Source organism: Arachis stenosperma, chromosome 1, assembly GCF_014773155.1.
Source record: "Arachis stenosperma cultivar V10309 chromosome 1, arast.V10309.gnm1.PFL2, whole genome shotgun sequence".
Classification (NCBI taxonomy): Eukaryota; Viridiplantae; Streptophyta; class Magnoliopsida; order Fabales; family Fabaceae; genus Arachis; species Arachis stenosperma.
Genome location: NC_080377.1, coordinates 125,047,934 through 125,063,983, shown reverse-complemented (window position 1 = coordinate 125,063,983; position 16,050 = coordinate 125,047,934). Strand labels below are relative to the sequence as shown.

Sequence of the window (16,050 nt, the reverse complement as noted above, 5' to 3'; positions counted from 1 at the left end):
GCAAGGGAAGAAAATATTCAAGTAAATACTCAATAATACTAATAATAAAATTAGCAATAACTTTGTTACAAGAGCATAGACATTTCAAACTATTAATCTTTCAAATAAAAAAATTTAACTTGTTAAAAAATTTACCAAAATAGTCTTTATATATTATGATTATTCTAATAAAATCTCAAATTATTTTAATATTGATTCCCACTTATAAATTTAAAAACAACAAAGTTCACAAAAATTTGATATTTATCACATTAAAATAAATAATATATTTTCAATCCTAGTGAAAATTTAATTTAAAGTATTATTATATAGCTCAAGTAAGTATATAATTTTACTTACACTATTTTATTCCACGAACCCAACTAAATGTAAATCATGAAACATTAGGTCTCGTTAAAAAATCAGATAATTTTAAAACTAGAATTATTAAGAGGTACATAATAAGAAAGCATGGTTTATAATAATTAGTTGAATATAATAAGAAAAAAAATTCGTATAGGTAATTTATTTTACTTTAAGAAATACTAATTAGGATCAAGATTCAATTGTTTAAAAAAAAATTAATTTTGAGTTAATTTTATAACTATCAATATAAAATTTTTTATTCTAATATCTGATTATATTTTATATATATAAAGAGAAAAAATATTAGTTTTAAATAACAAGTATAAAAATTAATTATTTTTATTTATGCACTAGATTTAACACCTAATCAAATGTAAAAGTATATACATTAAATTCTTTCATAATGAATGTTAAAATTAATTATTAGTTAAAAATTAAACTCTTTTACATAAAAATAATAACTAAAAAATTTATTATTTAATTTTTTAATCTATAGAAATCCTGTTCTTCTTTAGTCGACGGAGACTTTTTGTCTCCCTGCGACGTTTTTATAAAAGTAGTTTAATTCTATAAATCTTCTATGTTATAATATATAATGTCATGACAAAGATAACATAATTTTAAGGGAAATCCCTCCATAAAGACGCTTAAAACGTCTTTTTGTAAAGATGCTTATATTTCATATTATTATTGGACGTATTAATGAACAGATTATTTTAAATTTTTTAATAAATTAGAATGTAACCGATTTTTTTGTAACAATAACAATAAACTCATTTTTTTAGAGATTTAATTGTATTTTTAAGTTTTTAGGAATTTAAATGTCCACAAAACAAAAAATCAGGGATATATTTGCCTTTTTATCAAAAAGTTTAAAGATATTCGATTAGATTGTGTAATTCGATCGGATCAAATCGGATCTAATAATTATAATGCAAACAATTGGGTTTATTATTATTCCTATAATAAACCGATTTTGTTCTGGTTTATTAAAAAATAAATTATTAATCAGTTTAATAAAAATGTCCAATAATAACATGACACATATAAACGTCTTAAAAAAATATTTTTAGTGTCTTTATTAAAGTGGTCTTCAATTTTAAAAGATTCATATTGTTATTAGGGACAAAAACACTAGTTATCTTCTAATTCCATCCAAACTATTGATTAAAAATATTTAACGAGGAGTTTATGCCTGAAGAGATGATAGTGCGAGAAGGCCTTTGACACAGGAGCATTTTTCATCAATGAGACAAATAATTTAATCCAAGTGTAAAATGTTTTCATTCTAGGCACTGGCCTCACGGTTCAAGCTTGGTCTAATAATCTTTATATTTGACTGGAATTCTTTATCTTTGTGATCATCATCATATGATCCAGGCACAATGCTCTGGGTTTTATGATTTGCAATGAAATTCTTGTACCAAGTTGCAGATGATCTTGGAGTCCTTTTCAGTGTCTCATAATCAACATGGTATAGTCCAAATCTCACTGACTGTCCATATTTCCATTCGAAGTTGTCTAGCAAAGACCATGCAAAGTAACCTCTAACATCTGCTCCTTCCCTGCTCACATGATACACCAACAAATTCAACACTTAGACACATTTCAATTTGAATTTTAATACATTATATTGTATAGTCTATACCTTATTGCTGCAGCTAGATTTTCTAAGTGACCTGACATGTAGTTTATTCTGGTAATATCGCTTCGATAATCTTCCTCCAGGGGATTTGAATCATAGGAATAGCCATAGCCTATATAACATTGGCTAGTTAGAAATGAGAAAATAATGCTTGGAGATTTAATGAAAGGGCTTGCCTAATGAGGTTAATTTTGATGTTACCATTTTCTGTAATGAACATTGGAGTGTTGTTGTATCTGTCTTTAAGATAGATAAGAGTGTTCTTCATGCCTTGTGGGTAAACAACCAGCCATTCAAATGGAGTCTGCATTAGCAATAGAATCCTCATAAGTTAGAACCACCTTGTCCTTGGCCAATAATGGTCATGCAAGTTTTTAGATGAGATTGAGGTTTGAGGTGCTTACAAGCTCTCCAAGTGGGACACCATTTCTCTCTGCTGTTTGTTGATATAAACCTTCTGTTCTGGAGGTTCTGGGCTGTTCTTGGCATGCCGGCGATGAGCAGTCTCGGACATAGTAACTTGAGTAGTGATTGATGCCAATGAAATCCACTCCTCTCTTGAGTTTTTCTTTCTCAATGCTTGAAAATTTTGGTAAGATGGGTCCTAGAATCTTTTCCATCTCTCTTGGGTACTTTCCCAATATAACTGGGTCTAAAATCCTGCATTATATATTTATAATGTAGTTTAGTTTAGTCTATATATACATTCTAGCAACTTAAGGAAATTCTACCAATTTATGGTGAATGCTTGAGCTCTTTTTGTTGCTAATTGATCTGCTGTGGAATTGCTGAAAGGCTCAAACCAGTCAATATGCACGACAATGCCAATTTTCCCCCCTTGCTTACTCTGGATTAGACATTGATAACAACAAAGAAAGTAATGTAAGAATTTATTTAACAAACTATTCTTGTTCTGAATGTGGGATCAAATTACCTGGTATTTGGTTCTGTAAATATCAACAGCAGCAGCATGTGACAGTATGATATTATGGGCTGCAAGAAAAGGTTCCTTCTCTGAATCTCCATCAGTGCAATTCCCAAAAGGAGCAGAGCAACGACATGGTGGGTATATTCCACTACGGTAACTAAATGGGATCTCAAGATTTGGTTCATTGAAAGTAATCCAATACTTCACTCTATCTCCAAATGATTTAAAACATATGTCCGCAAACATCTGAAAATCTTCCCTGGCATTATTGTCTCAAACATAAGCATGGCATTTGTGTTAAGTATTAACAACTAATTAATGAGTCTTATGCAAAGGAATTAGTTGGTTACTGTGACTGGGAACTTAGCCAACTGCCATATCTGTCCTCAAGCTCTTGAGGGAAGTCAAAGTGAGACAATGTTACAAAGGGTTGGATACCTGCGAGTCAACAAATAATTTAGTCAAGCATATCAAATTATCTAATAATTTGTAACTATTATTTTCGCAAACAATACTGCATCGGAATAATCACGTTATCAGGTAGTGTTTGGTAGAGAGACAGAGACGGGAAGACTAAGACTGAGAGACAAATGGTAAAATTGGAATTAATTAATTGAAATAAGGGTATTTTAGATATAAAATGTTATTAAAGTTTCAGTATTCATCTCTAAAAATTTTAGTCCTTTGTGTCCTTACTTTTTGGAGATACTGAAATACTAATATTTTAAAAATAGAGATAAAAATTTTAGTACCAGTCTCTGAATCAACAAACATGATACTAAGTTTCAGTCTGTTAATCTTTGTCTCAGTACCTCGAAACAAACGCTAGCTACGGAATTGAAATAAAACCTTTGAGTAGCAATGCATCTATAAGTCTGTTGTAGTAGTTGATACCCGCCAAGTTGATTTTTCCAAATCTACCTTCTGCTCATCACAGTCATTGAAAATTCCGCTTCTCAATTATTAACGCACTATAAGTAATTAAAATAATTTATTAACGCTCTATAAGTTTATTATTATTTTTTTCCCTCAAGTTAAAAGCATACTTGGTAGAATTCTTGCCCATGAAATTGAAAACCGGTAACTATTGACTCCGATAGCTTCCATTAGATCTATATCTTCCTGTTTCCATCGCAAATTCCACATACTCAATACAAGTATAATCAATTGCTTGATTTTTATTTTATTTTTGGTATCCGAAAGTATGTTATTATATACAGTTGATAGTACATAGTTATTAAATTTTAATCAAACGCTAATTTAATAAACTGGTCATGTAACTAAAACTTTCTTTTCAGAGACTAAGACTAAATTAGTGCTAAATTATGATAATCGATCAGGGGAAACAGTGCGCATGCTTTTGTCGGGTAAAAGTAGGTGCTTATCTTTTTCAATTATGCTACACATTTCAACGTTTAAGAAATATAGTAATCATGCAATGTTTAAAACAGGAAGAAATGATTACCTACCCCCTTATATTTTTTTCATGAATAATGTCATATATTTTTTTCATGAATAATGTTATATGATTAGTAAATATTATTATTTTTTTTAGTATTTAATTAATAATAATTTATGCTAATATTTACAGAATTATATATATATATAAATTTATATAATTTATACTTATATTTATTAAAATTTATACATATATATCAATATAATTTATATCTATATTTTTTAAAATTTACACAAATAAATTAATAAATTTATTTATTAAAAATAATTTATTATTTATATTAATTAAATAATAAAAAAAATACTAAAAATTACTTGTTCCAAGAATTTTTGTTTTATTTATCCTAACACCCTGTACAGAAATTGTTAAATAATCTAAAAGAGAGGAATCTTCTAACTTTACAACGCAGAGAGCATATATATAGTTTACGTAGAAGTATAAATACAAACTAATTAATTTTTATTTTTGTGAGCACATGGAAGATAAAAGAAAGTAAAAAAGTATTGTTCTTAAAAATAACCGGAAAATATTGTTACTTCTTTAGCAAATAATGAGAACTAATTGTGCAATACACTAATAGTTTTATATTTTTATTGGTTTTTGTACACATACACTTAAATACTTCCATAAATTATCAACTCACATTATATAAAGTCTATACATATACATAATAAATTGAAAGAAAAAAAATATATACTAATAAATTATCATGTTTAAAAGAATTTCTTTAAATGTTGACTTTGAATATATATGAATTCTACAGTATTTATAAGTTGGTATTTAATTTTTGTCTAATTTATTTTTTTAACAAATTTTAAATTTTTGAAAATTATTTATTTTTATATTTTATAAATTAAATATTAATCTTTAACTTTTTTAGCAATTTATACATACACTTCTTTTTAAGCTATATAATAATCACCGTATTTGGCAGTAAATAAAGATAAGTAGACTTGTTAAGAAAAACAATGATAGAAGTAAAGCTTAAAAGATTTACCAGATAGCGATGGTACTGATCAACCGCAACATCACCATTGCTTCCATCAACAATATTACCTGCAATAATTATATTGGTATCCTTAATCCCCTCAACCAAGATGATTACATTAGAGAGAGTGTTATTGTTGGATTATTATTGACCTGGTTTGTGAGAGAAGACATCCCAGTTGCTGATTCCTTTGCCATCACTCAAGTAAGCACCTTCGTACTACCAACAATACTCACAATTAATATACACACACTGAAAAAAATTTTTTTTAAACAGGTATAAGACTCGGTAAATTAAAAACCTGGTAGGAAGAGGAAGCAGTGCCAAAGAGAAAGTTGCTTGGAAAAGATGGAGACGGATCTAAGTGTTTTGAGATTGCTTCTATGGGAGTGGAGCCACATAATAGTGATAATGTGAAGAATAAAAAGAGGAGTATCTGTATCTTCACAGACATAGCTCTCTCAATTGTGGAAAACACCACCATTATTGGATCCTCCACCTTATTAGTTTCTTCTGCAGCTCTTATTATTAGCTTGCAAGCTTAATGCCTCGAATGACAAACTAATTAAGTTGACGATTGTTAATTATATTTAGAGCAAATAATAGATGTGCTGTTAGTTGAAAAATGCTCACAGCTCACAATCTGAAAGCGACGGAAGAGCGAACTAGTTCATATATAACGTACACGATAAAAATGCCGTATCATTTCGTATTTACACGTTAATTTAATTTCCTACAATGGTAACTCTTTTTTTTTAGTTAGTAATTGTCGTATTATCTTGTTTCAATGATTTTGCAAAGTTTTCAGAGAGTTGTTCATTTTTTTTTCTTTGGTAGAGAAATTATTTTTTGATTTTAGAGTTACAGGATTAATTATATAATCAATAAACAAGTAGTTGTTGTACTGAAAAATGAGGGGGAAAAATTGCCACGTAGTATTTGGATAAGGATCAGAAAAGTTAATTAATTGATGGAGAGAAAGGGACCCTATAGAATTCTGCTAAATGCGAGAATGTATGATCCTAAAATGTGTAGTGCAGTGGTAATGATGAGTGGACACTATTTGCCTGGGAATTATGGTTATGATGTGAATTAAACTAATACTAATACTAATATTAATAATGATGTATTTACGTATAGATATGTGTAATTTAATTTATTTTTAATATATATTTATATTTTAATATGTATTTTATACTGATAATTAAATGATGACTGATTTTAATATATACGTCATTATAATTGGAGTTAGGGTAGCCTAAATCATGAGGCTGGGGACTAATCAGGTAATCACAGCCTCATATTGGTTAGGGTATATACGACAAGGTGACAAGTCCCCCCATACCCTATAATTATGACAAGCAACATTTTGTGTTTGGGAGGTAGTATATTCCTGCCAGCAAATTTTATGAATGATTGAATATACACACAGCAAGCAAACTTTTTATACAGGCACAACTGCAATAATTAGCTTATTAGACCTACTCACAAATAGTTAGTGAGATCTAATCCAACAAATCCTCTTCTTTTTTGGTAAGTGTAACTAATTTTGGGCTATAGAAATCCTCATTAGTGTACTCACATTCCAGAGTTCGTTCTTAGTCCTTATTGAATCAGGTAAATTCTTCTCAACCTTAGATTACGCGAAAGAAACGAAAATTTCGTCTACAATGACAAAGATCAAAACATGATTAGTAACATCAACTGTTCTCACTATCACTGACAAGCTCATAGTTCTAGCTCCATCCCTGAATAAGCATTCACTTAACTTAGCTTCTGAATTAGGCCTCACTGTTTTGCCTGTTCAAAGAAATAACATAAAAGCTCTCAGTTGTTGTGTTACATTTAAGCCATTCCATTTTATCCATTTTACTTGGCCAGCATAGATAAAATTGACAGTGACTATATATGGTTTTCCTGTGTTGTGCAATATGAAAAATTTCTCAATCATGGGTTTGATTTCAATGTGTCTCTGAATATTCAAGTAGTACATAGCAAAGGCAAACTAAAAATAGAGGAAATAAGAATGCACCTGTGAATAAAGGAAGGTGCCAAGAATTGCAATGGCAGCACCAAGTGCATTGGTGGGATGAATTGGCGTGTGGAAGATAAGAATGGAAGAGACAATTACTGAAATTCTCTTCATTGTGTTCCCTATGCTAAATGTCAAGGGAGATATTTGATCAAGAGACATGTAAGAGACTTGATTATACAAGTGGTAGAACACACTCTGAGCAACTACCCACCTGAAAAAAGTTACAGCCCAAATGTTCTTAAGTATTTTTGACAAAGAAAATTGATCAGTTTAATGTTTGATAGTAATAAGAAAAGAGGGTTGATTAGTGATTACCAAACAAAATTTGGACCAATCTGAGAGAGGGCAGTTTGCCAGCCAACAGCCCACATCTTAGGACCCTCCACAAGAATGGCAAAAGGTGTGAGAATCAATAGAGACAATATGGAAAGGCAAGCATAATAGTTCATTCCACTAACAGACATGCCCTTCATTCCCTTCTTTGAGAATATGTTCCTAAACACAAATGCCAAGTTTGATATCATAGCCCCCATAAACCCTGCAAAACACAATCAACCAAAAAAGAGTTCTACTTCTACTTAGACTACTACTTGATCTTGATGAGAATTTAATCAACGTTGCTATAAGTAAATGGCCTTACCGATCATATTAAAATTGAGTTCGGTCACAGCAGCAAGAGCACAACCTCCAATAATTGGCACCAGTGATAAGTAAACCGGTATAGGGAATGATTCGCCGAGAAAGAACCTCGATACTAGGACGCTAAAAGCCGGTTCTCCACTCTTGATGATGTGAGTAAATGACACTGCAACTTTAGACATACTCACAGTAGCTGCAACATGTCCAATGGTGTGTGCTACTGCAACCTGCAGGCACAGACACAGAATTAGTATCAAAGCCATAGATGGTAAACAAAAAAAGGGTGATACACTAATATTGGCTTACCGGGAACAAGGCCTTCCAGAAATCCATGTTAACTTTAGGGACATGAGCTAGCCTTGTGGCCCAGGAGATGAACATGATAAGAGAGCCAGCGGCGAGGGACAGAGTGGAAGTGAGCCAAGGGTAAGGAAAAGCATTGAGAACCTTCTTGTTGTATATGTTGAAGACAACGTTCAGTGCCCACCATGTAGCAAAATACAAACCAATCTTGAGCTTCTGAGCTGCCTCTGATGTCTCTGCTGCTTGTGGTTGTGACTTATCTGCCTCATAGGCATGACACTCTACAACCTTCCTTCTAGGTTTAGTTGACAATGTGAGGTTCTGAGTGCATGGAATAATGTAAAGTGGTTTATGGGAAGAGAGAGAGGGTAGTGCAGTGCTTTGTTGAAGATTCTGAATAGAGGGTGGTAGCCTTGGAACAGGAACACGCTTTCTGCAGGAGAATGCAGCAGAGGCGGCGAGGGGTGAGGGTGCTGTGTACTTTAAGGATAATATCATGGTGGTTTCTGATGGTGTAAAACAAAGAAGATGATGAGTTTGTAGATGTTCATATAATCAACAAAGGGTATTTGTATTTGTATATTTGATGAAACCAATGTGATCTGGATTCTTGTGTCTTACGCATTGATTACTGCGAGGAAGCCAAATGAGCAACAGTTGACAAGTTTGTTAGCAAAGATACTTTGGAAGGTGACAAGATCGAAGAGGAAGAGATTTTAATGGAATATGGAGACGGATCTTCCTAGGAAACGGATTTAGAATAATCAAGTTTGATTTTATTCTAAATTAATCAAAACTCGTGGTGTCTTTTTAAGTGTAAGTTGGGCCAACGAATTAAAGTAGTCTTAGATCGTTAAGCACTGTTGTTAATCACGATTTTAATTCTCCTGGTAATTGGCTGATGCTGCGAACTCAGGTTCAGCTGCCACTTGGAGTACAAAGGAAGATGGACGAACAATTGAAAGGAATCTCTTCTCTCTCTCTCTCCATACACATATATATACAACGCAAAATGTTGCATTGAAGCAGAAGATAAGGTGCAATGAAAATGAAGTCCATCTTATATCCGACCCTGTTGTCATTGCTGCATTGGCACGTGGCGGTGGTATCAGCTGCAAGGCTGAACATGGCTAGCGATGAATCGGCCTTGGTTGCCATGAGGGAGCATTTTAACTCCTTGGATCCCAACAATGTGCTCGCAAGCAACTGGTCTAGCAGTACCTCTGTTTGCAACTGGATTGGCGTCACATGCGGCTCTTCCCACCGCAGAGTAACCGCCTTGAATCTCTCATACATGGCTCTTGATGCCACCATCCCTCCGCATCTTGGAAACCTGTCATTTCTTTCTTGCCTGCGTCTTCCCAACAATAGCTTCCATGGTACTCTACCTGCTGAACTTGCTGGATTACGTAGACTGAGCATCATCAACCTCAGATTCAACAAATTCACAGGAAGCATCCCGTCCTGGTTTGAGTCTCTACCCAAACTAAAATACCTGTTACTGAGAGGGAACAGTTTCTCTGGCACAGTCCCACACTTTCTGTTCAACATGACTTCCCTGCAATATCTTGTACTTTCTGATAACCAGTTTTGGGGTCCCTTACCTTCCAACATTTTCTTGTCTCCTTCTTTGCAATATCTGTATCTTACTCACAACCAAATTTCAGGAGCTATCCCTTCAGCTATCATCAACAGTTCGGAACTGCAGGTTATTGGCCTCGACTACAACAACCTATCCGGACAACTGCCGGAGCGCATCTTCCACCATCTTCCAAACTTGAAAGGGCTTTACGTGTATAGTAATGCCTTATCCGGTGAACTTCCACGCAGTTTGTTCGATTGCAAGCAACTGCAATCTTTATCCTTAGCCTACAACACCTTCGGTGGAAACATACCATCTGCCATCGGGAATTTAACAAGCCTCAAAGAGATCTATCTTGGCCATAACAATTTCAGAGGTATCGTATGTTATGCCTATATGACTCTCCGAATTGAGTTCGATTAACTTTATCATTATTTATGCAATTTAACATATGTTGTGGCAGGTGCAATACCAAATGAGATTGGTAATCTACGTAGTTTAGAGATTATGAGTCTTCCTTTTGCCAATGTGAGTGGCTACATTCCGCCATCAATCTTTAATATTTCTACCCTACAAGAAATTACAGTTACTGGAGATCATTTATCGGGCAGCCTCCCAGCAAACCTTGGCTCCATGCTTCCAAAACTTGTTAGGCTGTACATGGGGATTAATTATCTCAGTGGAAGAATCCCAAGCTCCTTGTGCAATGCCACTATGCTTAATACCATAGATTTGGCTTACAATTCATTTTCTGGATACATTCCAGACATTTTTGGCAGCTTAAGAAGTCTCCAGCTGCTCAATCTTGGTGCAAATAATTTGACAAGTGATTCATCCAATTCAGAGCTAAGCATTATAAATTCTTTGACAAATTGTAGATTTCTCAAAAAGTTAATATTTTCTGGAAATCCATTGGATTCTATTCTTCCAATATCGGTAGGAAACCTTTCTACTTCTCTGGATGACTTGAATCTTAAGAGTTGTTCAATGAGAGGCACCATTCCAGCAAGTATTGGCAACTTGAGCAGCTTGATAAACCTTGACCTTGGTGATAATAATTTTGTTGGAACCTTTCCTACTAGCATAGGGAAATTAATAAAGCTACAAGGCCTCTTTTTAGATGGCAACCAATTGGAAGGATTTGTTCCGAATCAATTGTGTCAACTAACGAGCTTGTATAAATTTTCCATTATAAGCAACAAGTTCTCTGGCCCTATACCTTCTTGCTTAGGGAATCTTACCTCATTGAGATGGCTTTGGCTTTCTTCAAATAAATTCAACTCAATACCTTCCACCTTGTGGTGGCTGTCCGATTTATTGCTTTTAGACTTATCTTCCAATAATTTAAGTGGATATCTCCCATTAGATAGTGGAAATCTAAAAGCCATAAGTTGGATTTATTTATCAGGAAATCAATTTTCAGGCAGCATCCCAAGAAGCCTCAGCAATCTTATGAATTTGGTTCTTCTTACCTTAGCAAGAAACAAATTTGAAGGGCCCATCCCAGAATCATTTGGTCGTATGGTAAGTTTGGAACAACTTGACTTATCAGAAAATAACTTGTCTGGTGTCATTCCTAAAACATTGGAGGCACTTGTGTATCTGAAATATTTCAATGTTTCTCACAATAAGTTAAAAGGAAAAATCCCGGATGGGGGACCTTTTGCAAACTTCTCAGCTCAGTCGTTCATGGGGAATAAAGAATTATGTGGTGCTCCACGTTTCCATTTTTCGGAATGTAAAATTGAAAAATCCCGAAAATGGAATGCACATATTGTGTTGACATATGTTTTACCGGCAGCAATAGTTGTCACCCTTCTTGTGGCATTCCTTTGCATCCTAAAATTCCGGAAGCACAAGGCGGCGGTCAACAACTCAGAGGTGGATCAATCAGGAGCAAGACGGAGAAGAATATCATACTATGAAATTCAGCAAGCAACAGATAGGTTCAATGATGGCAACTTGCTTGGTGTAGGGAGTTTTGGAAGAGTGTATAAAGGAGTACTCTCAGATGGGACGAATGTTGCAGTGAAAGTGTTTAATCTGGGACTAGAAGGAGCATTCAGGAGTTTCGATGCTGAATGTGAGATATTGCGCAGTGTCCGCCATCGAAACTTAACCAAAATCATTAGCAGCTGCAGCAACATGGACTTCAAGGCATTGATCCTAAGCCTCATGCCTAATGGGAGTTTAGAGAGGTGGCTACACTCGGAACACCATGGCTTGAGTATGATCCAGAGGCTAAACATAATGATAGATGTTGCAGAAGCTATGGATTATCTGCACAATGGTGGTTCTGTACCAATTATACACTGTGATTTGAAACCCAGCAACATATTACTAGATGAAGACATGGTTGCCCACGTGACTGATTTTGGCATTGCAAAATTGCTGAGTGGGGATGACTCCATCACTCAAACCATGAATCTAGCCACAATAGGCTATATGGCCCCTGGTGAGTTTCTTATTTAATCTTATGCTTTATGTAATAAACCTTGATAGCAATCAGCTATGAATCTAATAAAATTTGTTTTGTTTTCCACTTTGTTGCTTTTCTTCTTATTTTGCAGAATATGGACTTGAGGGAAGAGTGTCTAGGCAAGGTGATGTGTATAGCTATGGAATTTTACTTATGGAGACCTTCACACAGAAAAAACCCACTGATGAAATGTTTGTGGGAGAGTTTAGCATCAAAGAGTGGGTGCAAATGTCGTGCCCTGATTCACTACTTGATATCATTGATGCAAAATTATTGGTGGAAGAAGGAGAAACAGATACTAAACAGGACTGCTTGTTGTCTATAATGACTTTAGCTCTAAATTGCTCAGCTGATTCACCGGGTGAAAGGACAAAAATGAAAGACGTTATGAATGCTCTTAAGAAGATTAAAAGATTACTCCTTAACTAAAATATATGCTTAAGTGTTAGGCGCAATTTACGTATTTAGAATTTTTGTAGAAGTTCTAGTAACCCCTTTTGATTAAAATGTAACTTCTCATTTTAACAAAACTAGAATGAGTCCCGCGAATGCAGTAAATTAACGATAATATATAATAAATATTAAAAATTGTCATATTTTTTAGAAATAAATTAAATATGTGTAAATTGAAGTTAAATTTAAAAATTGTTTTATTTTAAATAATTTGTAGTACAAAAGATTTAGATATTAGAATTGTATAAAGTGACATTTTTATTTAGTGGTTTGATTTTTGTATTTGCTTTAGTTGATGGACTTAGTCATCTTATGTGGTGTTCGTCCTCCTTTTTTTTGTTGGTTGTTAGAGTTGGTGCTTTCTTCTTTTTGTTGTAGGTTCTTGCAAAAACATGTGAATTGTTGAGTTTGATGCACTTTCTATTGTGTTATTTGGTTCCATCTTTGTATGTATGTTCTTCTTTAGAAGAAGTGTCTTGAATTTGTATGGTTTTCTTTCTCCTTAATCTCTTGATGGGCTGGTGTTTCAATGTCATTATATTTCTGAAATGTCATTAGATTTGAAATAGTTGTGCCCAATAAGTTTTTTGCGTCGCCAACAAATAGTACAAAAGTTGTTGTAACACTTTGATCTAAAATCTTTAATTGAATTTTGAACATAAAATAAGTATTGGGCTAGCAACTAATAATTTGATAGATGAGATTATAAAAAGTATATAAAATTACCTTATTGTTGGATATTGTGGTGTTTGATTACATGTGTCACAAATGTAGTTGTTTCTTTTTTTCAATATGCTTCCTTCTAACACTTTTTACATTTAATATAGTTCCATCCTAATTTGTCATTAATTTCGTTTATAGTTGCTAAAATTGTGAAGATATTTTCCTATTCCAATATTCAATTTATGTTATCATTAGGTATATGGTATTTGAGTAAGTATGAATATATGATGCATGGTGTGATTTTTTTTTGTCATAAATCAGATTCTCAATGCAGTTCGGAAATAATTTTTTTTTGTGCTAAATTTGAAGTTATGTAAAGGAATAGTGATAAGAGACTTATATATGTAGTTTAAATGGTATGGAATTTAAATAATTATAACGTAAAATTTATTATGATTAATAATATTATTATGACATTTGTAATATGGATGTTGATGGTTTCAGTGGCTAAGAGAAGGGGGTTGAATCTTAGCCTCCTTTTTTTACTACACTTTCTGGTCTTTGAGGAGACTTTTCTGTTTTTGTCTCGTCCCTAGCCACGAGACTTTTCTTTTGTCTCGTCACTTGGCACGAGATATTTTTGGTTTTTGCTCCTGGGCAGTAGAAACAGAAATAAAGTAGAAGAGAAAGAAAATCACACCCAGATATATCCTGATTCAGCTACTAAGTGCAATGCAGCCTACATCCAGTCTCCATCACAACAATGATGGAATTTCACTATAATCAACCTGATTACAAACTGTAAAGTGCTAACCCAACTTACAAGGGGATTCCCACAGAATCATGAAACACAACATAGATGAACAAAGGAACTCTAAGACATCTATGGCTTTTTCTTTTAATTTTGCACTCTCTGCCTTTTTCCGCTCTATGGCTTTTTCATACAAATATCACTATTTGCCTTTTTCCATGAGACTCAAGATATGACAAAATTAAACAGAAAAATTACAAAATAGAATACATTGAAGGAGAAGAAAATCTGTAAGCTTAGGTATCTATGAGACTTCTATGCCTTGCACTCTCACTGCTTACTTCTAACTCCTTTGAATCAAACCGTGACTGTTCACCCCTTTTATAGAGAAGAGAAGCCTTCACAGTTGAAACAAAACCAAGCTTAACTTCTTTTCCTTCAAAACAGAACCGGTTCGGCCACAGAGAGAAAAGAGGTAACTCATGTAAAACCCAACATGCAAATACCTCTAGTTCTTCTTTGGTAATCACTCTTCATCAATCTGAGCGCTCCATCCTTGGCTTTCTCTCCAAGATGGATTTCTGGCCCTTGATACTTCATGATGACGATGGCTTCATCTGCTCCAATCTCTGCCTCTTCCATCACTTCGCCACTCTAGCTACTTTCTGTGGTGGTTGAGCAGAATCAGAGACAAGCCATGCCTCCAAGAATCTCCTCCTTGCTGGCCGAATCTTCTTCTTTCTTTTTGAGTATGAAGAGCTCGAGATTACCTCACCAAATCTTACCATTTTTGGTGAAAATCTCAGCCACAACATACTTTTATTTTATTATGTTTTCTTGCCATCATCATGATGGTCTTGAGACGTGCTCCCTCTTCTTTTCGGTGAGTAGGTGTAGCTTCCATGGCTTCTTGGATAATGACCGAAAGAGAAGAAGGAAAGATGAGAGAGAATGTAGAGTTAAAGTAAAAGCAATTAATTGAAATAAAACAAATTAATGGGATTGCTTTTACTTCCCTTGCTTGAGTGCTGTGCTGCATTAATCAAATCAATCATGTCACTCATACTCTCTCTTTCTCATTTATGTTTTCAATGCCACCATATTAAAATTTGAAATCCATCCTTAATAAGAAATGGAATCCGTTGGAGAGCATAAGGCAAATGATAACATTTGCTTTCCTTGATGGATTTTTGGATCAAGCATTGGATCACTTATCATGGATCATAGTTGGGCTTTGGAGCAATGAAATTTATTCTGGCCCAATTAATATCACAACCATTCAGCCATATAATATAGAAAACATTAAACAAGGTTGATTGCAAGTTTTGATTTTGGGCTTGCAACAATTCTTTTATTTTCGGCCCAATTATAAAATCGCAACACAAAATTATTAATTAACATATGTTAAATGAAAATCAGATTAATAATTTTGTAATTAAATATTTCAATAATGTTTGTTCATCATCAAAATTAAATTAGAGTTTTCCAAACTCATCAGATGTTTATTACCTTTAGTGAGTTATTTATAAAAATTAATAAATTAATTGTTGCGGTTATAAATTTATTGTATTATTTATAACGGTAAGATATAATAAATATAGGAATATGAATTCAATGTATTTGGAGGTTACAAATTTATTGGATTCTATTTTTTAGTTTTTTATTTGTATCTAATATGAAAATGTATGTCTAATATCATACATTTTTTGGTTTCATTTTGATACTCTTTTAATAAATTTGTTTTTTTTAGTTTTTAAATATTCTTTTCAAAATTTATATT

General features: G+C 33.4%; 3 protein-coding genes across 3 annotated transcripts; 1 reads left to right on the top strand and 2 right to left on the bottom strand.

Moving 5' to 3' along the window:
* Nucleotides 1–1,605: 1,605 nt before the first annotated feature.
* LOC130936861 (beta-glucosidase 46-like) lies at nt 1,606–5,943 on the bottom strand. Its single transcript, XM_057867035.1, has 12 exons — nt 5,667–5,943; nt 5,518–5,584; nt 5,375–5,433; nt 3,965–4,040; nt 3,768–3,842; nt 3,269–3,356; nt 2,925–3,177; nt 2,722–2,837; nt 2,395–2,650; nt 2,192–2,294; nt 1,994–2,102; nt 1,606–1,910 (listed from the first exon to the last, which is right to left on the bottom strand). Exons 1-12 carry the CDS (start codon nt 5,847–5,849, stop codon nt 1,634–1,636), a joined length of 1,662 nt encoding a protein of 553 aa, XP_057723018.1. The 5' UTR covers nt 5,850–5,943; the 3' UTR covers nt 1,606–1,633.
* A 729-nt stretch (nt 5,944–6,672) lies between these two features.
* Nucleotides 6,673–8,864, bottom strand: LOC130936873 (glucose-6-phosphate/phosphate translocator 1, chloroplastic-like). Its single transcript, XM_057867040.1, has 5 exons — nt 8,346–8,864; nt 8,041–8,266; nt 7,716–7,938; nt 7,398–7,611; nt 6,673–7,165 (listed from the first exon to the last, which is right to left on the bottom strand). The coding sequence occupies exons 1-5, from the start codon at nt 8,838–8,840 to the stop codon at nt 7,154–7,156; spliced, it is 1,170 nt and encodes a 389-aa protein (XP_057723023.1). The 5' UTR covers nt 8,841–8,864; the 3' UTR covers nt 6,673–7,153.
* Nucleotides 8,865–9,390: 526 nt separating this feature from the next.
* On the top strand, nt 9,391–12,832 carry LOC130933972 (LRR receptor-like serine/threonine-protein kinase EFR). Its single transcript, XM_057863565.1, has 3 exons — nt 9,391–10,300; nt 10,388–12,379; nt 12,495–12,832. Exons 1-3 carry the CDS (start codon nt 9,391–9,393, stop codon nt 12,830–12,832), a joined length of 3,240 nt encoding a protein of 1,079 aa, XP_057719548.1.
* Nucleotides 12,833–16,050: the final 3,218 nt, after the last annotated feature.

What these genes read in the sequence shown, in the direction of transcription:
- LOC130936861 (XM_057867035.1), bottom strand. Translation starts at nt 5,849, where the DNA reads ATGGTGGTGTTTTCCACAATTGAGAGAGCTATGTCTGTGAAGATACAG. An exon ending in AGATGCATTGCTACTCAAAG is followed by an intron (nt 3,357 to 3,767) that starts GTTTTATTTCAA and finishes GTTGACTCGCAG; the next exon opens with GTATCCAACCCTTTGTAACA. An exon ending in AATGTTCATTACAGAAAATG is followed by an intron (nt 2,103 to 2,191) that starts GTAACATCAAAA and finishes AATGTTATATAG; the next exon opens with GCTATGGCTATTCCTATGAT.
- LOC130936873 (XM_057867040.1), bottom strand. Translation starts at nt 8,840, where the DNA reads ATGATATTATCCTTAAAGTACACAGCACCCTCACCCCTCGCCGCCTCT. An exon ending in TCTGGAAGGCCTTGTTCCCG is followed by an intron (nt 8,267 to 8,345) that starts GTAAGCCAATAT and finishes CTGTGCCTGCAG; the next exon opens with GTTGCAGTAGCACACACCAT. An exon ending in ATTGGTCCAAATTTTGTTTG is followed by an intron (nt 7,612 to 7,715) that starts GTAATCACTAAT and finishes AACTTTTTTCAG; the next exon opens with GTGGGTAGTTGCTCAGAGTG.
- LOC130933972 (XM_057863565.1), top strand. Translation starts at nt 9,391, where the DNA reads ATGAAGTCCATCTTATATCCGACCCTGTTGTCATTGCTGCATTGGCAC. An exon ending in TGGCCATAACAATTTCAGAG is followed by an intron (nt 10,301 to 10,387) that starts GTATCGTATGTT and finishes ATGTTGTGGCAG; the next exon opens with GTGCAATACCAAATGAGATT. An exon ending in AATAGGCTATATGGCCCCTG is followed by an intron (nt 12,380 to 12,494) that starts GTGAGTTTCTTA and finishes CTTATTTTGCAG; the next exon opens with AATATGGACTTGAGGGAAGA.